This window comes from Callionymus lyra, chromosome 9 (genome assembly GCF_982586985.1).
Source record: "Callionymus lyra chromosome 9, fCalLyr1.hap1.1, whole genome shotgun sequence".
In the NCBI taxonomy this organism is placed as follows: domain Eukaryota; kingdom Metazoa; phylum Chordata; class Actinopteri; order Syngnathiformes; family Callionymidae; genus Callionymus; species Callionymus lyra.
The window spans coordinates 22,394,115-22,418,976 of NC_141826.1; the positions used below are offsets into that span (position 1 = coordinate 22,394,115).

The following is a 24,862-nucleotide window of genomic DNA, read 5'->3' on the forward strand; positions in this document are numbered from 1 at the left end:
TATAAGGCACACTTTTAATCAAACCATTGTTGAGAAAGCAGCAGTAAAGTTGAGCGCGTGTATGACGGCTAGAGCGCACGTATGTGACATGTTAAACGACTGGTTGATTAAACTAAACTATTTTTTTGTTCCTATTCAAACCTTGTGTTGTGTGATATCTCAGCATCAAAGTGACCAGAAGGTCCAAAAACGAATGTGTTTGTGGTATCCCTTGTGTTATCTCAGGGTCAAGGTGACCAGAAGGCCCGAAAACAAATTGTTTTTTGATATCCCTTGTTTTATCTCAGGGTCAAGGTGACTTGAAGGCCTGAAAACAAATGTGTTTGCGGTATCCCTTGTGTTATCTCAGGGTCAGGGTGACCCAAAACCTCGAAAACAAATGTGTTTGTGGTATCCCTTGCGTTATCTCAGGGTCAAGGTGACCTGAAGATTGGAAAAAAAAAAGTGTTTGTGGTATCCCTTGTGGTATTTCAGCGTCAAACTGACCAGAAGATCCAAAAACCAATTTGTTTGTGGTATCCCTTGTGGTATCTCAGCGTCAAACTGACCAGAAGATCCAAAAACCAATATGTTTGTGGTATCCCTTGCGTTATCTCAGGGTCAAAGTGACCCAAAGCCTCAAAAACAAATTTGTTTTATCAAATATTGGCTGATTTATCCCTTGTGTTGCTCCTGGGTCAAGGTATACGACCTCCACCACTGCATAAGTACAGTATTTCTGGAAGCCTTGAAACTAGAGACAACCCAAGGGATACCACAAACACATTTGCTTTTGGGCCTTCAGGTCACCTTGACCCTGAGATAACACAAGCGTTAAGTTACATAATCATTCAAATTTTGATCCGAAGCTCAGAGCCGTCACGATCATTACTTAATCGTTCCATGGAGGGAAAAACTACAGACGCTTCTTAAAGATGTATTTGATTTAAACAAAAAAAACCTGAATATTTTCATCGCACTCGCTGCAACACCTCCTGCCGTCCATGTCCTCGACGAACACGCTGCATATTTATGCTCCCGCACACATAACAGTACATCACGTACAGATAGAGAATTCAGTTTTTCTTTTTTTTAATAGAATATCATATCATAGCCGTTCAATCGGAGCACCAGGAATACTTTTTTCCCGCCGATGTTTTTCTTTTTTTGTCGCTTGACACGGGACGACGCGACAAATCGTCCGACGTCCCCGCGAGCAGATTTATGCAGGTCTCGGTCGTGCCTGCGAGCTGATCCTTATCTGGGATGGCAGAGCAGGTTCTCTCCCCTCGATCCACTCCTAAGTGGTCCCTGTTTATCACTCAAAGAAGCGTGCGGGGGGTTTTGTCAGCCAAAGTCTTCCCCTCCAGAGCGCTAGTTTTTTGTAGAAGGTTTGTGGAAAAACTCTTAGGAGGAGCGTCGCAGCCAAAGGACACTTGGCCTTCCCTCAAACTACATCTAAATATAAACAGCCGCTAATCCTGCTAACCCGTGAATTTCAGCCTCATCTGCTTATTGTCCGGGCGGTAACCGGAGGGAGGGTTTTTTTTTTTCTGGATTGGCTGAATCTATGGTAGAACTTGGCACAGATGGTCTCCTGTTCATTTTATCTCTGTGTACATACTTCTCAAGGCGAGTGTTTTATCTGGCTGAACAGGCTTTGTTTGGTCTCCATATCTCTTACCGCAGCTTGTCTTTCGCTTTATGGATTTCCGGCACTTCCTTTTTCAATAAGTTTAAAGCAAAACGCTCACCTCGTCTGAGAGTATTTGTTTTTTTGTTTTTCTTCCCCTCAAATCATCCATTAATAAATCAAAGCCGTGTCTGTATTTGAACAGCTGCCGTTCAGTTGTGATTAAGATTCGTGGACGGAGACGCCGAAGAACTCCGACGATAAAACATGTTTTTTTTTTTGTTTTTTTTTAACAACATCTGGCTCAGACTTAAACGCACTCGGAGTCGCAGGCGTCTGAAAAGAACCAAAGCAGGGAAAATGATTAAAATCTTAATTGTCGCGGACAGCTGTTTGTTCTAATAGATTTCGGATCGTCGGCGCAGGTTCCCGATCGTTAGAACCGCGAGAAGAGGAAGAAGGCGGCGAGACGCCGGACGTCCTTCGGTGATTCCGGAAACAGCTGCCGAACGCCTTGTTGTCGAGAGCGAGTGGAGATCCAGACTCCTTGGAAGGTGGCAAACGTGTTGAGGATATAAGATTAAGGGTCTGGGAAAGTGAAGGAAGTGACATTTGACGCGTCTGTCAATCAACACGACGACGCGTGTGTACAGAGTCCACGATACACATTATGATGTTAAACAGATCCGTTTACGGTTCTCAAGCAACAGGCGAAATAAGTTTAAGTTGAAGATTTTTAAAGGTGAATAAGATATTTTAATGAAGAGTATAATAAGAAATAATGTATGATTAAAGAGAAAATGGCGGTGTGAAGAAGAGTCATACAATAGAAATAACTTAAATAGAAACATATAAATGATAAAACATGATGAATACTATTGAAAACCGAATAACACGAAAAAAGAAGAAAGAAATAAAATAACATTTTAATCATCCTTATTATTAATTACTCTTTTTACTCTTTTACTGGATTTTATTTTTTCCTTTTCTTATTATATTTTTATTTATTTTACCTTAATATTGTAACAGAATCAGAAACATGTATCGCCACAGTAAACACAACATGCAGTTTTATTATTTATGTAAATATGATTTTTCTTTTTAATTTTTTTTATTATTTTACCATTTTGCTGTTATCAATGTACTTTACTGTAAGTGACTGTTTGTTTTTCTAGTGAAGTACATTGAGAAACTCTTTTTCTAAAAGGCTCCATCTAAACAAAATTATTGTTATTATTATTATATTTAATATGGAATACATTTAATTAAATTTAACTTTAAAATTAACAAAATACCGAACTGGAAACCCAATTTCCCTTAAGAAGATCTCCAGAGGGATTAATAAAATCAATCTAGTCTAATCTAATCTATTATTTCAGGGTCAAATTGCCCCGAAAACAAATGTGTTTGTGGTATCCCTTGTGTTGTCTCTTGGTCAAGGTGAACAACCTTCCTGGTTTCCATAAATACATATGCAGTGGTGGATGTTGTTCACCTTGACCCTGAGAAAATGCAAGGGATACCACAAACACATTTTTTCCCCAACCTTCAGGTCACCTTGACCCTGAGATACACAAGGGATACCAAAAACACATTTGTTTCGAGGCTTTGGGTCACCTTGACCCTGATGTAACAAAAGGGATACCACAAACACATTTGTTTTTGGGGCCTTCGGGTCACCTTGACCCTGACGTAACACAAGTTCTTATCCCTACTGAAGTAACAAAACATTTATTTTGATCGTTTAAATCTTTATGTTTCTGTCAATCATTCTCAATCCCAGTCCAAGCCTCATAAGTAGCAACATTTTCTCAAAGATCATCAGGAGGAACCGAGAACGAGAACCTGGGTCAGCGAAGGAAAAGCGAGTGTCTTTTGATCCACGAGCTTTTTAAATGGTATCCGTCTAAAACGGGCAAGAGGGATAATCTAGGACATAGTTCAACTTGTTAATGCGTATCCCATTTATTATCAGGACAGGAAGTCTTAATTAGGCTCCGGTTTATTATCCGGGCGGCAATTTGCTCGACTCTGACCAGAAGTCATTCATTGGGTTATTAGGTCAGTGTCTCCATTCATCTCTTTTGCTTCATGCAGCCAATTTGGGCGTTTTTTCTCCTTCCAACGTCAACGAAAATGATGTCGGAGATTTGAAAATAATGAACACCTCGAGTTAAGGGTGACGTTACCCTGAGTCTCTTTTTTATTTTTTAAAATGTTGTTTTCAATGATTCTGGTGAAAGAGGTTAAATTTGAGTTAGTTTATAATTGTTTATACTCAAAATACATGTATTACCCATTTTATGAAATAATACATGACTTGATTTGTGGTACAGTTTAAAATAGAATGAAATAAAGTCAGATTAATAATAAAAAACATCATTAAATAACTGACTCAAATGTTGAGAAGGTCGTTTGTTATTTTAAAACTTTATACACATGTTTATTTATTCATAAATGTATTTTTTATACCATATAATATATATAGAGGCTAAAATTTAAAAATGTATATATAATAAAAAAACAATTGAAAATTTAATCCGGTAACCTGTGACTTCAATTTTGTATAGATTCATAGAAGTACGATGTGTTACGTCAGGGTCAAAGTGACCCGAAGGCCCAAAAACGAATTTGTTTGTGGTATCTCTTGTGTTGTCTCCGGGTCAAGGTGACCTGTTTTCCTGAGATATCACGAGGGATACCAAAAACACATTTGTTTTCGGTCCTTCGGGTCACCTTGACCCTGAGATATCATAAGGGATACCACAAACACATTGGTTTTCGGACTTTTGTGTCACCTTGACCCTGAGATATCACAAGGGATACAGATCAATTTTGTATAGATTCAAGTACTAAAGCAAATAAACTGTGTTGAAAATTCATGTTGAAATAATTTAAAAAAACATGGGAGAATTTTTGACATTCTCTTTTTTTTCAACTATATACAAATCAACAATATAACTTTGATGTCTTACAAAAACACACTAAGACTCCAGATTCTCAACTTGATTAAAATGTATTCATTATCAAAAAAGAAACGCAAATAAAAATTATATATAATTGTAAAAAATGTAAACATTTTAAATGTGAGTCAATTCCTTGAACTTTGTTCTTAATAATTGCACTTTGTCATTCATTGCACTTGGTTCTTTATATTTTAACTTTGTCATTCCTTGCACCCTGTTTTTTATATTTGCACTTTGTCATTCGTTGACCTTTGTTCTTTATAATTGCACTTTTTCATTCATTGCACTTGGTTCTATATATTTGAACTTTGTCATTCCTTGACCTTTGTTCTTTATAATTGCACTTTCTCATTCATTGTGCTTTGTCATTTGTATTTCCATTTTGTCATTCATTGCGCTTGGTTCTTTATATTTGAACTTTGTCATTCCTTGACCTTTGTTCTTTATAATTGCACTTTGTCATTCATTGTGCTTTGTCTTTTGTATTTTCATTTTGTCCTTCCTTGAACTTTGTTCTTTATATTTTCACTTTGTCATTCCTTGCGCTTTGTATTTGCACTTTGTTCTTGTTTTTATGAAACAATCGTCTTCTGTGTACTATCTATTCATCTACCCTAATTATCGAAACAATATCCAAAAAAAGAGAATGGAACAAAATATTCTGTCAATACTTAAATACAAATATTGGACATAATCTATTGATTTCAAAAACACAAACGTCAAATCATCAAAGTGTTCATTTGTGTATAAAAATGTAAGAAAAATGTAAATGATTGAAGTATTTCACATAATAGTTGATAGATTTTGACTCATATATTAACCCAAAAATGATGGCAGACGTCGTAATCGTGCTCACAAGCCGAGATGTTTCCGCCGTGAGTGGAAAGAGGAGAATTGTGGGAGAATTGTGGGAGAATAGTGTGGAGTTTGTCTGCCCTGCAACACAACAATGCTCCCTGATGCAGCACCATCTTCAAACCCCTTCAGCAACTCTCTTCCCTGCGTGGATTTGTAGCCCATTTCTGGGGGGAAACAAAAAAAAAAGAAAAAAAGAAGCATCTATTTTGAGAAGATCTGCTTGTGTTATTTATGACATCACCAATAACCCCCATGTTTTTTGACACGTTTTTAATCCAGCAGCTGTAGTAACGGATGGTTTATTTTTTGTGTGTGTTTCCTAAAATAATGCAGACCCAGCGCCGCGTGACGTTCCATCTTCCCGACGGATCCCAGGAGAGCTGCAGTGACAGTGGACTGGGAGATCCGGAGCTGAGCAGCTCGGCCAGCACCACCCAGCCTCTTCCCCTGAGCTTCCCTCAGGACGAGTACTACGAGCAAACGTCACCCAACAGCCGCACCGAGGGAGATGGAAATTCAGACCCCGAATCCAGTGAGTACCGGATTGTTTTTTTTCTTTTTTCGGTGCACATTTTTAACGAGAGACAGATACTTCTGTCTTAAAGGCTGAGCCGGAAATGATTTAACAAAAATATCTGAAAGTGGTTAAACGTTGATGATTATTTGGTACGTGTTTCACGGTACGAGGAGTTTTCGTTAGTATTTACAAGTTGAAATGTTTAAAAATATGAGTGTAAGTTTGAGTTCATGAAATAAACTCAAATGTTAAATAATGTTTTAGTACTAGTGCTGTGTATTAGCAAGAATACGATACGTATCACGATACAATATATTACAATACTGAAGGAAAAACGATGTAAGGGGGTTTTGTTTAAGAATTTTTATCGTAGAAAAACTTTAATATCACCGGATACACCAAAATGGATAAATTCTTGAAAACCGTATTTTTACAGGTAAAATCAAGTGAAAATTTGCAAGTACATTTGTTGAATATCGGTACGGTATCGTCAGATAAATATTACGATTTTTAAGTGTATTGCTGTTTTCAAACGAACCTAACTAGCATGTTTTTGAGTACTATATGAAGCACAAGAACACGTGTGTTTCATATTACTTACTTACTTACTTACTTACTATATGAAGCACAAGAACACGTGTGTTTCATATTACTTACTTACTTACTCACTTACTTACTATATGAAGCACAAGAACACGTGTGTTTCATATTACTTACTTACTTACTCACTTACTTACTATATGAAGCACAAGAACACTTGTGTTTCGGATATATATGTATTTAAAAATCAGCTTTAAAAGCTGTATCCTCTCGTCCTCAGTGATCAGAATCAGTATCAGAATTTTTGGTTTTTGGCCAGTGTTTTAAAAAAGAACACAGGAATTGGTTGTGGTGTCATTATCATGTCATCACTGGAATCTCGCAGTATTTCCTTGTTCCCTTATACATACTTGATTGAAATATAAACCATAACAAAATGATGATAAAAACTATAGAAGTGTCTTGATATTTTCTCACATTCCTAATGATTATAACAATTGTTTTGACCCGTGACTCAAACAAATATTGTTGCATATTTTTAAGCCTTGTGTTGCCGGGTCACCTTGACCCACAGACCGCACACAGGTAAAAAGCTGATGGAGTTGACAGTATCCTCTTATACTCAGTCCTTATTCTGAATCTCGCAGTAAATAATTTTCTCCTTTAACTTGTTCCTTTATATATACTTGAAATACTTGATTTTCTGGAACTCCTGTATTGTTCTCAGTATTATCTCGATCTTTAAAGTATATACTTTTTTGAGTATTGTTTTGATTGTTTAAGCGCTTTGTGACCCTGGTCTGGAAAAGCGCTATATAAATAAATATTACTTACTTACTTACTTACAAAACGTGAGAACTATAATACATGAATTAAAAGCCAAAACAAACTTTATTCAATACTGTGGAATATTGACACAGTATTTAAAAAAATATTGAATTGTCTTGTAAAATAGTAAATATCAAAATGTTGTTATCCGTGGCTAAATGAGTTTGGCCCCTGGCATGATTAAGTTGGAGACCCGTGCTCTAGCTGCTACATGTTAATATATTACCTCCAAAAGCGACCCTTTAGCAACGTCCCTCGTTTAATCAATAATAGAACGTAAAATACTTGTACTACATGTCATTTTAATGTAACTTTGTTAATGTTAGCTGCCATGTGTCGAAGCTAACTGCTAATTACTGAAAACATATTTTTTCCTGCGTTGAACCGCTTTATATTTTCAACTTCTGAGTCTGTTCACTCTGGTCTTCGGTTATGTTTACGGTGCAGATGTGATTCCACATGAATAATTGGATTGATAATTGCTTTTCATGAGCCAGAGGAGAAGCCTCAGACTCGTACACCTACGTGAGATCGTCCGACCGCGGTGTCGTCACTACAGTCCTTGACGCCGCTGCCTTGCTAACAGCTGCGCTGACGGCGCCCCGGTTCACGTCGCCCATGAGAATGGTGATGGTGAAAACATGGGACTAGATTCCTCTTTAAATTCCCCCGTTCAATCCGGTGCTATCTCAGATAAAAAAAATCTATAATGGTTTCCAGGCCCTGACGCCAGGACATCCGTGGGTCATCAGAACATGTGTATTTACGGACATATTGTCCACGCGGGCGTCGAAGCTCTCAACCGCAGATGTTCCTCTTTAAAATGTATTCGCAGCTGTGACGGCGCAGGTTCGTAAATATGATTCATTCGTATACGGCGGTAATTGATCATCGTCTTATTGATATTCCGTGACATCAACATCTCATGTATCATAAACCTGCTTGAATACTGTCCACCTGCCTGACGCCGTGGGTTGAGACTCTTTATCATGAAGTTAATATCTACTTCTCTGTGAGCGTATTATTGGATACAAATTGATTATTATTGTATTATCATTGTCTGTTTGTTCTTTTTATTGAAATATTGACATTAGAAAATGATCTTAAGATCCTCCGCCCACTGAAAAAACACTTTGTTTGTCTGGAGATGAAATCTTGTTGACCATAACCACACCCACTCTGCTGTGATTGGTCAACCATTGTTTGTGACCATGCGTCATCAATCCCTAAAGTCTCCTTCTCCAAGGGACTCGTTGTATAAACAAAGCGGGGCGTGATTACAGCTGGAGGAGGAGTGAAGCCATTATTATGTCATAATGGACTCTCGTAACCTCTCGTTCGCCCAGAATTCAGAGCAATATTATAGTAATAAGTTGAAAAACATGGTCATGATGAGGAACTTACTGCATCTTGGAGAGAAGGAATTCAACATTTGAAACATGAGAGTCAGGAGAGTTTTCACTTTAGTAGATGGCTCAGATTGATGAAGAAGCAGTACATCCTATAATTTACGACACTCAAACTCGCTAAATAATCCACTCAAGTCAACTATTGTTGTCAAAATCTCGTTTCAACTTTTGTTCGGGAGTCAACATCCTGAACTCGGTGCGCTCGTGTCAAATGTCTGAAGTTTGCAGCCGATCACGAGATATTGATGGTTGTGTTGCACAGTAACTGCAATTTAGCCTTTTCACCCTCCAGCTTGGCGCCATTTTGGTTATTTACCGCCGCCACTGTACTTTATCTTCTCGACACTGCCGAGCGAGTGTATCGGCCGCTTGTGTGCGACAGATATGTGACCACCTCGAAAATATCAAATACATCTCTAGTACATTTTTAACTGTTGATTACAACAATGTTGAGTGATTAGTTTGAAACTAATTTTCTTGCTGCTGAACAAAATTCAAATGTATTCATTGTGGACAATTAATGGTTAATATATTTCATCTTTAAATGTTTTCAAAAGTCTTTGACTTCTCTGACATTATTTTCTTTGGTCTTCCAAAGTACAGTCCTTGAGCGACGACCATGTGACCTTCGGTCAATTCTAGAAGATTAAATACTTCATATAAATAATGGAACCTTTTCAATTGTGTTGAACAATCATGCATACGTTTCACGAAGTTGTGTCGTTACTTTTACAGAGAAAATGTATTAGCATCGCACTAAGTTAAAGTTGCTGAGACATTGGAGACGGCAGCGTAAACTGACTCAATGCAAGAATAGGACAAAAGATTTTCATAGGGAAAAAAGCCGATGGCGAGAAGTTGACAATGACTACTTGTTGTTGCTGTTTTTTATTTTGCATTTTTTTATTGCTCTGTTACACACACTTTTTTGTTCATTAATCGAAAAAAAAAACAAGCATTTAATTCAACCTTTTTTTTTTTTTACATATTTTATCCACTACTAGCTCATGAACATAAACCTATTTATGTCATTTGTAAAGTTTCCTATTATTTTTTGTTGTTATTTTATCTGGAAAAAAACAAACAGTTTCATTAACAACATTTTTTATTAATTTAGTACTCGACATCAACCTCTAGCTTATGAACATATCAACCTAAATATGTACTTAGTAAAGTTTCTTGAGATTCTTTTGCTTCTTTTATTGTAAAAAAAACGTATTTTTTTATGTAATATTCTCCAACAACCTACAGCTTATGTACACGTAAACTTCAATATGTCATTTGTAAAGTTTTTAATGTTTTTTTCAACCTTTTATTTACTTATTTTTTTTGTAGTTTTGTCGAACAAACTCAAGCTTATTTATATATAGAATTTTTTTTTAAATCTTTAATCAGAATTTTAAAAAGCATTTATTCAAACAACTTTCTTTTATGTAGTTTTGTCCAACAACCTCCAGGTATATACATATTAAACCGAATTATCTACTACGTAAAGTATCTTGAGTATTTTTTTTATCTTCAATTGGAAAAAACAAGCATTTATTTTAAAAAACTTTCTTTCCAAAGTAGTTTTGTTCAACAGCCTCCATCTTATAAAAATATAAACCTAAATATGTACTTAGTAAAGTTTCTTGAGATTCTTTTGCTTCTTTTATTGTAAAAAAAACGTATTTTTTTATGTAATCTTCTCCAACAACCTACAGCTTATGTACACATAAACCTCAATATGTCATTTGTAAAGTTTTTTATGTTTTTTTCAACCTTTTATTTACTTCTTTTTTTTGTAGTTTTGTCGAACAAACTCAAGCTTATTTATATATAGAAGTTTTTTTTTAATCTTTAATCAAAATTTTAAAAAGCATTTATTCAAACAACTTTATTTTATGTAGTTTTGTCCAACAACCTCCAGGTATATATACATATTAAACCGAATTATCTACTACGTGAAGTATCTTGAGTATTTTTTTTATCTTCAATTGGAAAAAACAAGCATTTATTTAAAAAACTTTCTTTCCAAAGTAGTTTTGTTCAACAGCCTCCATCTTATGAAGATGTAAACCTAAATATGTACTTAGTAAAGTTTCTTGAGATTCTTTTGCTTCTTTTATTGGGAAAAAAACCCTTTTTTAAGTAGTTTTGTCCAATAAACTCCAGCTTATCTACACATAAACCTCAATTTTTTTTATCTTTAACCGGACAAAACAAGCATTTATTTAAACCTATTTTCAATGTACTGTTCATGTACTGTGTATTTTTTTAAAATCAGGTTTATTAATAAGGTGTGGTCTATAGTCCGTAAATGACGGTACTTTTCTTTTCTCCCAACTGCCTCTTTCAAAGATGATCACGATCATTATCTGCTCAAGAGTTTAAAAAGAGTCATTACTTCCTGTTAGTGAAGAGAAAACAGCCCAAAAGACAGTGTTTATACCTTGGTTTGTGGGAAATATTGTGCTTTTTTTTCATGATATTTACGTCTAATTTTCTCGAGTTCTATTCCAAAAAAATGAACGATATCATCAAAGAAAGTCTGACTAAGCGACCAGAAAAGTTTCATCGTCAAAAAGCAGTTTGATAAAAAAAGGCGTCTCATCTCAGACCTTAATGTCAACGTGAGGTGAATAATCGCCGCCGCCAAAGGCGAACCATGTGGCCTTCTTATGCCAATGAATTTCTCAACCCTTTAAAACGTAGTTTGTTCAACAGCCTCCATCTTATAAAAATATAAACCTCAATATGTACTTCGTAAAGTTTCTTATGTTTTTTTTTTGTTCTTTTATCGTAAAAAAAACGTATTTCTTTATGTAATCTTCTCCAACAACCTACAGCTTATGTACACATAAACCTCAATATGTCATTTGTAAAGTTTTTTATGTTTTTTTCAACCTTTTATTTACTTTTTTGTTTTGTAGTTTTGTCTAACAAGCTCAAGCTTATTTATATATAGAAGTTTCTTGATTATTTTTTTTTATCTTTAATCAGAATTTTAAAAAGTAAGTAAGTAAGTAATATTTATTTATATAGCGCTTTTCTAGACCAGGGTCACAAAGCGCTTAAACAATCAAAACAATACTCAAAAAAGTATATACTTTAAAGATCAAGATAATACTGAGAACAACACAGGAAAAGCATTTATTCAAACAACTTTATTTTATGTAGTTTTGTCCAACAACCTCCAGGTATATATACATATTAAACCGAATTATCTACTACGTAAAGTATCTTGAGTATTTTTTTTATCTTCAATTGGAAAAAACAAGCATTTATTTAAAAAACGTTCTTTCCAATGTAGTTTTGTTCAACAGCCTCCATCTTATGAAGATGTAAACCTAAATATGTACTTAGTAAAGTTTCTTGAGATTCTTTTGGTTCTTTTATTGGTAAAAAAAAACCTTTTTTAAGTAGTTTTGTCCAACAAACTCCAGCTTATCTACACATAAACCTCAATTTTTTTTATCTTTAACCGGACAAAACAAGCATTTATTTAAACCTATTTTCAATGTACTGTTCATGTACTGTGTAATTTTTTAAGATCAGGTTTATTAATAAGGTGTGGTCTATAGTCCGTAAATGACGGTACTTTTCTTTTCTCCCAACTGCCTCTTTCAAAGATGATCACGATCATTATCTGCTCAAGAGTTTAAAAAGAGTCATTACTTCCTGTTAGTGAAGAGAAAACAGCCCAAAAAACAGAGTTTATACTTTGGTTTGTGGGAAATATAGTTGTTTTTTTCATGATATTTACGTCTAATTTCCTCGAGTTCTATTCCCAAAAAAAGGAACGATATCATCAAAGAAAGTCTGACTAAGCGACCAGAGAAGTTTCGTCGTCAAAAAGCAGTTTGATAAAAAAAGGCGTCTCATCTCAGACCTTAATGTCAACGTGAGGTGAATAATCGCCGCCGCCAAAGGCGAACCATGTGGCCTTCCTATGCCAATGAATTTCTCAACCCTTTAAACCTGCATCTTTATTAGACCACCCACTCTTGAAATAAAGCTCATGTGACATTTTATATTTCTTTTATTATTTATGAGCGAGGTGGCTGTTTCGTTTTATGGGCTCTGGCGTTCGCCCCCCTCCAGGCTGACTTCACCACAAGGCCATCACTCTTTTATCCTCGCCCTGTTTTGTCGCACATTGTTTCCGAGGTTTTCTCCCGTCGTGACCGAGGTAACAAAGAGGCGGGACTTCTGCATCTTGAATTTCGAAAGTTTTTTTTGCCTCAGAAACTTGGTGGTTTTTCACCGGATCTTGTCCGTCACGTGATCGTGTCGTGAAGTTGTAAAAAAAAAAAAAAAGCTCGCTTCGGTTTGTTTTCCTCGATAACGATCAGGAAATATTTTGTTCTCCATCATTAAGTTTTTCGTTTCTGGCTTCATTAACTTTTCCTTCTTCGGGGCAACATATTAAGTTTCCGAAGAGTTTGTGGATGTCGCAGCGAAAAACTGTGGATTATTGTTTATATTCACATCGTTTACTGAACTGAAGGCAACACATGAATAAAAATGTTAAATTACCTTCGGAGGAAATGAATGGAAAGATTGACATTAGAAAATGATCTTAAGCCCCGCCCCCTGAAAACACTTTTCTGTTGATGAAATCTTGTTTATCATTACTACGCCCACTCAGCTGTGATTGGTCAAACTAGAGGATTGTCACTGCGCGCCATTAACCCTGGAAGTCTCCACCTCCAAGGGACTCGTTGTATAAACAAAGTAGGGCTGGAGGAGTGAAGCCATTATTACGTCAGTAAGTGTAATTTTGTTGGAAAAAAACTAAAGAAAAAAACATTCGCAAATCATCAAAATTGTTTTATTAAAACTAAAAATGGTGTGTTTGATTGATTTCGGGGTTTTTTTTGAGAGTACATTGATATTATTTATTCATAAAATATTCAGGGTTCCTGTCAAAATGTCATTAATTAATTATATCAATGTGAAAGATTTTAGCGGATTGACCTTACTTTTGGCAAAACTATTCAACTCTCAGTCCAAGGAGTTAATCTCGTTCATAGTTATTGATATTGGGAGGAAAAAAAACAATATACAGAGAACTTAATGTCTAATAATGGGAAGTATGTGGAGATTTTTCAGGTTTACTACTCGTAAAGGTTTTAGGACTGAGGTCTGGTAGGTTCTACATCATGATGCGAGGCCCTCCAGCCAGGCCTCGCTTGTGGTTCACATACCTCGAGGCTCACAGAAACCTCAAAAGAAACCTGGCTGGAGGGCCTCGTACTCATTCGTAGAACCGTGGTTGCGTTAGGTAACCCGGGTTTATACTGTACATCTAAGTAAGTAAGTAAGTAAGTCATTTTTATTTATATAGCGCTTTTCCAGACCAGGGTCACAAAGCGCTTAAACAATCAAAACAATATTCAATAAAGTATATACTTTAAAGATCAAGATAAAACTGATAACATAACAGATCTAGAAAAACATCCAGCTAGTATAGCAACTTTAAATCATTTAACCAAAAAAACAATTCTACATTTAATATTGTTTTTTATAGTGACTAACTATTAGTTTGTTGCTTTACTTTTAAAAATTAATTTAAAATTTCAATGTATTGTAAAAGAAGTTATATGAAAGGGAATTTAATGAAAAAGTCTAGTAGTAATAAAAAGGACCTTGGATTAAACCTACAACATGTATTTTAAGTTGTAAATTGCAGACATAAGGTAACAAATAAATAATCAAATATATATATATATATAGAAATTGTCAGTAAAATAAATCAATTTATTACAAAAACAATTCATCTGTTCCCACACACGTTAGAAACAGGAGTGATTTTATAATATAACAGTAAAATAAATTTGAAATTGATGTTTATGGGTGAAAAAAAAAGAACAAATGAACAACAGTAATGACCACAGAGAGTTAAGATGTTTCTCTATTATTTCTACATCAAATTAAATGGCCTCGAAAAAAATGTTCTTTTCACCAGAAAGACAAAGACATTTCGATCAGTACAAAAGGTCCAGACCTTGGTTTCCAGGTCATCAAACAATCATCCTAACAGGAAATAAGTTGTACACCAGTTCAAATCCTTTGTCGTGCGTTATGCAAGTTGTGTTGAGTTGTGAATACGTGTCAGGAAATAATGACATCCCGAAAGAGACTTTCCTGAATGACAGGACTCATTTCGCCTCAGCAACGAGCGCTTCGGACAAATCCCCTGCAGCCAAATCCCTTACATTCCTGCAACAATACTGGAAATTGTTCTGCCGATGATTTCTTCTTATTTTCCATCTCTGATTGACAGAGTTTGAGGGATTTGAGCTGCAACCCTCACTCTAACGCTGGAGCCAACAGACATAAAACATTAAAAAAAAGTCAGAAGAGGAGGTTGGGTGGGGGGGGGGGGGGCGTGTTTTAATCTGTGGCATATGGCTTTCAAATGACCAGCTTACACCTTGTCTGTCTAAGATCTAAATCGGCTATTTAAAAAAAAAAAAAAGCCAATCCCTTTTAAACACCCCAATCTTAATGAGATTAGAGCCTTAAATGTTCTTTGTCGTTCAGATGAGCCCGGTTTTGGGGGAATTGATTGGCGACATCGCTGATCCTCTGCATTATTTCAATCGAGCCATTTTAACCATTTATGTGTATAGTTCCATGTATATTTAAAGAATATACCTGATAACTTTTTTTTTAATAGGAACATATTTGAGTCTGTTTTTTTTTCTCTCAAACCGTTTCCACTCGACTGCTTCTTGCCTCCACAGATGAAGTGATTGAATGTGGTGCACAATGGTACCACTTTTTTTTTTTTTTTTCATCACTGCAAAATTCCAAGTATTATGTTTAGATCTGCTGAGCTTACACCCAGATTGGAATTTACCAGTCTAGACACAATCTCTGCTAAAGCATGAGTTGTGTGTATAAAAAAAAAAGAAAAAAGGATTATGATCAGAACAAAGAGAAGTGTTGAAGGAATTTTAATTGGTTGATATCAACACTTTTGTGTAACCAATAAAAGTTATTACTAGATATACAGAAATTATGGTGAAGAATCTTATTTTTTTGGCGACATGTTGAACTGTAATTACTGTATTAATATCACAAGATACTAAATAACACAAGCAGACATTGTACAGGAAGACAAGAGAACGTTATTATATGATTTGAAGGTTAAAAAAGCAGTGATGGTCTGACGAAGTTTCATGAAACTGTGTCATTATCTTCGGATTTTGAACATCTTTTCTAATAAAACATCATTTTTAAACTGATGGCGCCACCTACTGACATCTGAACTACTTGACGCTGTTTCACGAAGCTTCATCAACACATTGATGTAAAAAAAAGTCATGGCTTCAAGACAAAATCCCAAGGTTAGAAAACACAACCAAACTTTTAACCCACATGTTTTTAATACCCGTAATTTTTAAAAGAAGTTCTGCTGAATAATTTTCTCATTTTGATGCCTTTTTACATTTTAAAAATTAATTAATTGGACGATATGGATATTTTTTAAGTTTAATATAAATTAACAAATGAGATTTTATTGACATTTCTTTGAGTTATGCATCTTTTACTTTAGAAAAACACTTTTTAAATGCAACATTTCCTGATTTTGTGTTTTCTCCAAAAATGTAAAAAAAAATGTTACAGTTGGTTATAGGTTAATGATATTGTCAGATTTTGTGTTTTCTCTACACAATTAAATCAGAAAATAATAATTATAGTAAGTAATTTGTTTACTATTGTAGTAAGGTGTACAGTTGTAGTAAATACTGTTGGTTTTACAAATTATTGTTTACTTTTTATCCATTAAATTCACGATAAAAAATGGTTTGGTAACATAAGAATGAATTACATTTATATATACTTTTTTACTTTACAAATGTAATTCATATGTTTGTAGAGATGAGAGCAAATAAGTTTTAGTCTGGAAAAAAGACATAGAAAAACATGATTCTTATTTAAAAATCAACCTCAAATTCAAAGTCGCTTGAATAACTTTAATTCATAAAGTTATTAAAACATGGCTCTTTTTTTTTTCTACCGACGTCTCCCGAAGTGACAGCTCGTAAAAAAACGCATGGATATGGAAGAAACGTGTTTTCCACGCCTCCGCCGGGTCAGAGCGGCAGGAGAATAAATCACTTGCTCCTTGAGGATGAATGACTGTGTGCTTGTTGAAAGGTGGGAGGACTCGCATCTCATTCATTTCACAACGTGACCTTACATTCAATCCTGTTGTCAGGGATCTTCTGCGATGCTGAGTGTATTTAATTAATGTGGCTCCTTCCATGTTAATGCAGCGTCTCGCCCTCAACAACGTCCTTCTTCCCGTGTCATCCTCACTTTTTATTATTCTTTCTCATAATAAATAAATACAAACCTGGAGGTCTGAGAACTTTCCGCCCCCCCCACGCCCAGTGGGCGGAGCTTAATAAAGAACTGCGAGTATTAACCTACATATATCGGACCTTTCCTTTTGAAGACCATCATGATTCCCACCCTTTTTATTTTGGACCAGAGGTGGGTTTGGAGTCGAGTCGGTCGGGATTTCGATTGACTCGACTCTGAACCGTTCGGGATTTTGGTGGATGTTCAGGGGTCTCGGAGGTGGGACCCTTGTTTTTTTTTTTTTCATCCGGTTCAATTGTCTCCGAGAGAGAGACGAGCTATTGATTCCGAGAGTCGACTCGGCTCTCACAAAACTCACTCCGGCCTCCTTCAAACGACTGGAAAGTGTCATGTTAAGAATCTTCTCGAGGAGGCTATGATTACAGATTACGTCTCGGAGGTCAGATCGCTCTCGCGGGTGATTGACAGGCGGCTTTTTTACATTTAAATATTGGAGAATGTGGCAATAAAAATGTATTGAATGAAAAAAATAAAAATATAACTAAGAACTACGTATTATCATGAGGTTAGCCAGTATAATTAGCCTTCGAAAACATATATATAGATATATTAGTGTGGCATTGGGGGTCAAATGTGGCCCTTTCCTTGTACTTTTGCGGCCCTTATCAAGTCAAAATATTAAAAACATTTATGTTTTAAATTTGGAACTTATTTGTAATCACGTTTAACATTAGCCATGTTGTATTTTATGCAACCCTTGTATTACTTCTTTGCGTTGTTTCCTTTGATCTGTGTTCTTTACAGTTTATATGATGGTGTTTGTTCTTTTGTTTGCACTTTGTTCTTGTTTTTATGGAACTTGCTATACGGAACTGGGAACCCAATTTCCCTGAATGAGATCTCCAGAGAGATTAATAAAGTAAATCTAATCTATTATCTCAGGGTCAAGGTGACCCGAGAACAAATGTGTTTTTAGTATCCCTTGTGTTGATTTTGGGTCAACATGAACGTTGTTCATCTCAATCCAAAATCAACACAAGCCTTCGGGTCAACTTGACCCTGAAATAATAGGGTAAAACTGGTCTAGAAAGGCACTATATAAATAGAGATTATTATTATTATTATTATTAAATATCTGCATCTCTGTGTACGACTCTGGTTACATGTAAAAACTTAAAAATATTTGAATTAAAATAAAATGAGTACCATAGTGCCTCACTTGTATCTTATATACTTTACATTTTTTAAATAGCAAAAAAATGTAGGACATTGAATGGTTTAGTTGACCTTGAAAACATTTTTAAAACAAAAAACACAAAAACTATGTGTGTTATTTAATCACTCTTACATTTACCAATTAACATATTTATTGGTTGACATTGAGAATATTCAGAAGTAAATCATCAAGTAGTAAATCGTCAATTTAAGTTTATTTTTATGCTATTGGAATACATTTTTTTTCTATATAATGTGTTCATTTTATAAATATATATATATAGTTTCACTGCCACATACGACAGTCGCTTAATATTTTGCAAATTCTTTAGGAAATGTAACAGTTACAGTTATTACACATGTATTAACAGGTTCAGTATTTAAACTTCAATAGTTGCAGTGCATTATGGGATAGAAGTTAAGGACAGAGGTGACACCAACATTGTTGTATTCAGTCATAACAGAGATATAGATATATTAGTACTATGAAAATAAATATTTAAAAAATGAAATTTAGTAGTTTCGCCAAAGTATTTTCACCTTAATCTGATTTTCTTTTATATCTTTGAAAAATATTTAATTTTGATATTAGTTTTGTCTGATACAAGTATTGCTTTGTAGGAAGAAAGACAGAGTAGAAAGAACTCAAGTAGCTCAGCAGGGACTCTTCAGAAATCTGGATTTAACTCAAAAAAAAAAAAAAGAAGAAAATACAAGGACGGCTTTGTCTCGTATGTCGAGCTCGTATGAGTCGAGCCAAGAACCCTCGATTTCAGGGGAAGAACAATTCAGCAGCACCAGAGATCTCGGGAAATAAGTTGAAAAGGAGGTTTGACTTTGATCAAAGGCACCGACCGGGTCACGACATCGAGAGCTGTTGCGTTGCATTATGGGTGATGGGAGTGCTGACGTGGTGAAAAATGTGTTCTGTCCTGTAGTAGAGTTCAAAGGTCAACAGAAAACCCCCCCCCAAAAAAAATCAGTCCAGAAACATCTTAAAGAATACATTTGAAAAAATAGGAAGAAAAAATGTTCATCAAACATTTATGTCCAGGAAAATAGAAAGTGAGGCAAACCTGCTAAATAAATCTTTCTTTGTGTGTTGTGCCCTGAAGAAGCGTCTATTTGAAATGGGTTGGCCCGACTTCATGATTTTCCAGCCATGAAAAAATAAAGACTTTTTAGCACCTCGCCCCCCTGAGTGCTGGAGAGTCTCTCAGACAACTGTCACCGAGAGTCTTCAAACTAAAGAGACCGAAGGGACAGTTTTTACACTCAGAAATAGAACTGAATCTTCTGTCCTCTCGACGGAAAGAAGAAAAAAATCTTTTTTTTTTGTTCTTGTTTTTATTCTTCATTTAAAGACACGCCGTCAACGTCATGATCCTCTTAAAACATCATATAACGATAATATTTCTCAATTTAAATTGTTGATTTCTTATTTTTTTTCTGTCAAAATTCATCTTTAGTGGGAAGAGAAAATAGTAACAAACAGGATCTAAGATCAATGATGTAGCAAGAAATATTTATAAGTTTTATATTATTTATAGTATTCATCAGGCCCGGATGATTCGGAGAATCATGTAGAAACAAACAAAAACATTCGGTTCTAATTAATTTTGTTGTTTAAATTAGCCGTCGCTGTTTCAATTTGAAAAGTTACTTTTTTGTGCCATTTTTGGGGTTTTATTCTCCGTTTTGTGTGATATTGAGTTCCTTTTAATCATATACCAATATAATTACTTCTAAACATGCTTTTATTTATGTTAAGAATCAGTCAAATGTAATTATTATATAAACACTTTATTCTATATTATTTGTGTTGTCATGTTTGTATGTCCAGGTTTCATTTATTCTTAATATACTGATTTGATCTCTTTTTGCTAATGTTTTTTCCACCTCAGTTAAGCGTTTATTTTATTTATTTATTCTGGTTTAATGGCCCCTTATTCTTGTATATTATGGTATGGATTGCCAACTAGTTTTGTTTAAACTAGTCACTCAATCACATGTTTCAAAGTCTTTCTCTCCAAGATGCAGTAAGTTCCTCATGATGACCATGTTTTTAACTTATTACTTTATAAAGTTCTTCTGAAATCTGGGCGAACGAGAGGTTACGAGAGTGGAGTCCATTATGACGTAATAATGGCTTCACTCCTTCAGTCAGCTGTAATCACGCCCCGCTTTTTTTATACAACGAGTTCCTTGGTGATGGGTAATCCCGGGATTAATGACGGGCGGTGACAAACCTTCATGCTTGACCAATCACAGCAGAGTGGGCGTGGTTACGGTAAACAAAGGGTTTTCAGTGGGAGGAGCTTAAGATCATTTTCTAATGTCAGTATTTCAATGAAAAGAGAGTTTTATACACGTTTCATTTAAGCTTCTCACAGATCCAGACAATTAAACGTCTCTAAACTTGTTAATATGTTCAGCGAGTGGTTCGTGAAAGAATCGATAGTTTGACGTCGTCTCTCGACAGCGTCGAGGAAATCCTTCAGACTGGAGTGAGGACATGAAGGATCCTGCTCAACTGGTCCTGATTGTACTTCAGCTTTGATTCGGTGATTGTTCTAGTATCTGTTTTTATTAAAAATATATATATAATTTGCTTTTGGTGAAACCTGAAAAAGCAACACCAGACTTCATGTCCTACTGGACTTGAACGCACCACGATACAACTTTTTTCAAGGATACTGTGTCCGTGTTGCCTGTTTAACTTCTACCTGTTACCCTGAAGATGCAATATATTTAAACAACAATTTGATCTATAATTTAAAAATAAATAAATACAATGCGCACTGTATCCTATATTGTTCTTTATATTTGAACATTGTCATCCCTTGCACTTTGTTTTTTTGTTTGCACTTTGTTCTTGTTTTATTGAAACTTGCTGTACCAAACTGGAAACCCAATTTCCCGAAAGAGATCTCCAGAGGGATTAATAAAGTAAATCTATCCATCCATCATCCATCCATCCTTCCATCCATCTCTCTATCTATACATCCATCTATACATCCATCCATCCATCCATCCATCCATCCACCCATCCATCCATCCATCCATCCATCCATCCATCCATCCATCCATCCATCCATCCATCCATCCATCCATCCATCCATCCATCCATCCATCCATCCATCCATCTATATATCCTTCCATCCATCCATCCATCCATCCATCCATCCATCCATCCATCCATCCATCCATCCATCATCCATCCATCCATCCATCCATCCATCCATCCATCCATCCATCCATCCATCCATCCATCCATCCATCCATCCATCCATCCATCCATCCATCCATCCATCCGTCCATCCATCTTTCCATTCATCCATCAATCCAGCTTTCCATCCATCTTTCCATCCATCTATCCATCGATTTATCCATCTTTCATCCATCTATATATCCATCCATCCATCTATAAGATAAATGTCTCAGAATCAAGGTAGACTAATGTTCGTTTGGATATGACGACCTATAAAGATGTTAGTGCTTAAGGTAAGATAAGGAACAGAGATTAAAAATCTCAACAGTCAAAGTAAATAAAGGAATCATTTTAGTGAAGGAGGACGAACACAGAAGTGAAGGAAAATAAAGAGGGATAATTAAGAAAAACCTTCTTCCTGTTTCCTAAATATGCTTCTTTTTTTTGGCCCCCGTCACTTGGACTTCTAAATATTTTGGCCCCTCGTGTGACATTAATTTTGGGGCAGTTTTCTACACACAACATTTAAAACCCCCCCATGTGTCCCAACAACAAAAACACGCAATCATGTGCTTCACGCTGAAACGCCGGATTGAAAAATGTCACCAGATATTTCGACAGACACGAGTGTGTCAACACACACACACACATCTGCCCGTCTGGGATTTCCAAAAAACAAATGCGGGGTCAGAGGTCGGCCCGCCTCCTATTTCAATAAAGCCATTACGTCGTGTTGTGTTTCCGCGCTCCTGGTTACAGTGCATTAGTGTGTGTGGGGGGGAGGTGGGGGGGATACTGGAAGTGTGGCGTCTTCTCGGTTTGTGTCGCCGGGATTAAAATGCATGGTGTCGTCCCTCAGACATTTTTCTCAGGCCGCCTTCTCAAGGATAAGGACCTCGGCTCAGAAGGACTTATTGAACCAAAATAACCGTCGATACGTCTCCTGAAGGCTGAGCCGACCCGAGCGACGGAGAGTTTGGCCATTTTCACCAACTAATGCCATTGACCCGACGTCACCTGGTATTCAAACGGAACGTTCAGGGAACGGAGTTCGGAAGATTCATGTCGTGGCTTCTTGGTTCTGAAACACTGACGCACATTGACGGATTAAAGACCGAAAACATCCTGTCTGGGATGAAAAGAGAAAAAAAAACAGAGTAATTTGATTTGCTGCGAGTAATTCAATATTCTGCTGCTTTTGTTTGAGGAATCCTGGGGAAGGAGATGTGAACGAAGCGAACTGAATATGTGACGAGAAGAAATGAGCTTTTCCACAATGAATTCAACTGTTTCATTTGGTTATAGAAGTCTTTGTTTTTTTTAGCTTTTACTGTAACAATGTGATTGAAAACCAAAAAGAAAAAACGTGAATTAGTTTGGGATTTCAGACTCTTTGTCTAAACTGTACTTCATTGTTTTTTTTAACAGGGATTTTGGCCATTTTAGTTTTTATCAAATTTTAAATGACTTGTGTTTCTTAACCCGCTGACGTTTCAAAAAGACTGAATCTCTTTGTCTGCACTTGTAAAATGTTTTTGATTTGTTTTAATTGCTCAATAAAATTTCAACACATATTTTCAACACATAAGAAATAATAGGTCTTTTTTATAAACTTATTTATTAACTAATTATTTAATTTTAATTTAATATTTAATTCAATTATTTAATTTTCAATTTTTACAGAATTTAATGTATGTTCATTTTTTGTTGTTATATTTCATTCATCTCTTTTTTTATGTCATTTATTTTCATTTTATCATTATATTTTGTACTGTATCCAATATATATATATATACAGTATATATACAGTATATATAGTAAAGTATAGTAAATTAAATATCAAATATATCAAATAAAATAAAAGATAAACTATATGTTGACGTAATATTCTCAAAAAAGCATTAATTAACAGTATATATATATATATATACAGTATATATATACTGTTAATTAATGCTTTGTAAATATTACTTACTTACTTACTTACTTTGTTGAGAATATTACGTCAAAATATAGTTTATCTTTTATTTTATTTGATGTATTTGATATTTAATTTACTTATGTATTATTTGAAATCAAATGCACGGCCACGTAATACTATCTTCACGGTCAAAAAATGGCCCACGGACCAGTCTTAAATTTTGTGAATTATTCATAAAAAAAATTAAAGAAAATTATTGAAAAAAAAAAAGATCAACCAAGGGTCAATAGTATCAAACTATATTATTTATTTATAATATTTTAAAAATGGATTGTGATGTAAATGGATGATAAATGACATAATGAAAATTAAAAAAAATAAAACAGAAACGAATGAAAAGCAAATAATTTATAAATTAAGTTTAGTATAAAATAAATAAATAAATGCATAAGAACTTGCGGATTAATAATCCTCCAAATAGTGAATACAAATAATTAAAAAATGCATTGGAATATAAATTCTATCTAATTCATATATATTTAATGTAGAGTAAAAGCCAAATATTTGTATTGAGATGTGGACACAATGTTATTTTAATTGTATTCATAAAACAAAGTTAATTTAAAACCAATGATAGGAGCTGCAATACGCCATTATATTTATAATAAATCATAAGGAAAGTGGAATATTACGGTGATCAGGTAGTTTATCTGTGTAAAGTATGAGTTTATTCAACTGGAGTACTTTGATAATGATACTTATCTTATAAAAGACCGAAGGCTTCTCTGACTATAACTGACGTGATAACCTGGAGGTCATTGAGAATAAAAGGATTCTAAAGTATGATCCGTAAAAAAAAAGTTTAAATTAAAGTCGCATTTTCTCATTTAGTGATTCTGATTTTTTTCTCTCAGTAATTGAATTTGTCCGATGATTTATTACCGGGAGCAACAACCCAGAGAGACGAACCGAACTCGCCGTGACAAATAATTCACAGCGAAAGGCTCAAGATTGCGGCAAGAATATTGGTGATGGGAAGACAGACGGCGCTCCAACGCCATCTGTCCATATCTGTATTAGCATATTTTATCTTCTGTCCTTCATGAGGAACGCAATCATTTGCTGTGAATTCATTCATTTCGTAATCATGCCATACTTCAGCTGAGCCTCAACACACACGAGTACAAGAACCCGTCCAGGATACATGTAACACTTCAAATATTACATCTATGGAGAGTTACATTTTGAATATTTTAATTTAATTATCTCAATATTGAATTGGACTTGTTTTATTGAATAGTTGAATTCAATTATTTGTACATATATATATATATTTTCTTTTTTTAATAAATTATATATAATTACATTTTAAAATTGAATTTTATTTTTTACACATACACTTAAGTATTCTGATTTAAATAATTCAAAAACAAGTTTTCTTATTTGAATATTTTTTAATTTGTAGC

The 24,862-nt window shown here is 34.9% G+C and overlaps 1 protein-coding gene across 1 annotated transcript in view; it reads left to right on the plus strand.

The window, feature by feature from the left end:
* pcdh11 (protocadherin 11) overlaps nucleotides 1-24,862 on the plus strand; it is a 199,384-nt gene that overhangs the window by 108,538 nt on the left and 65,984 nt on the right. Inside the window, exon 6 of the mRNA XM_087799891.1 lies at nucleotides 5,770-5,968. Within this exon, the coding sequence (XP_087656017.1) occupies nucleotides 5,770-5,968 (199 nt within the window). The remainder of the gene's footprint in view (nucleotides 1-5,769; nucleotides 5,969-24,862) is intronic.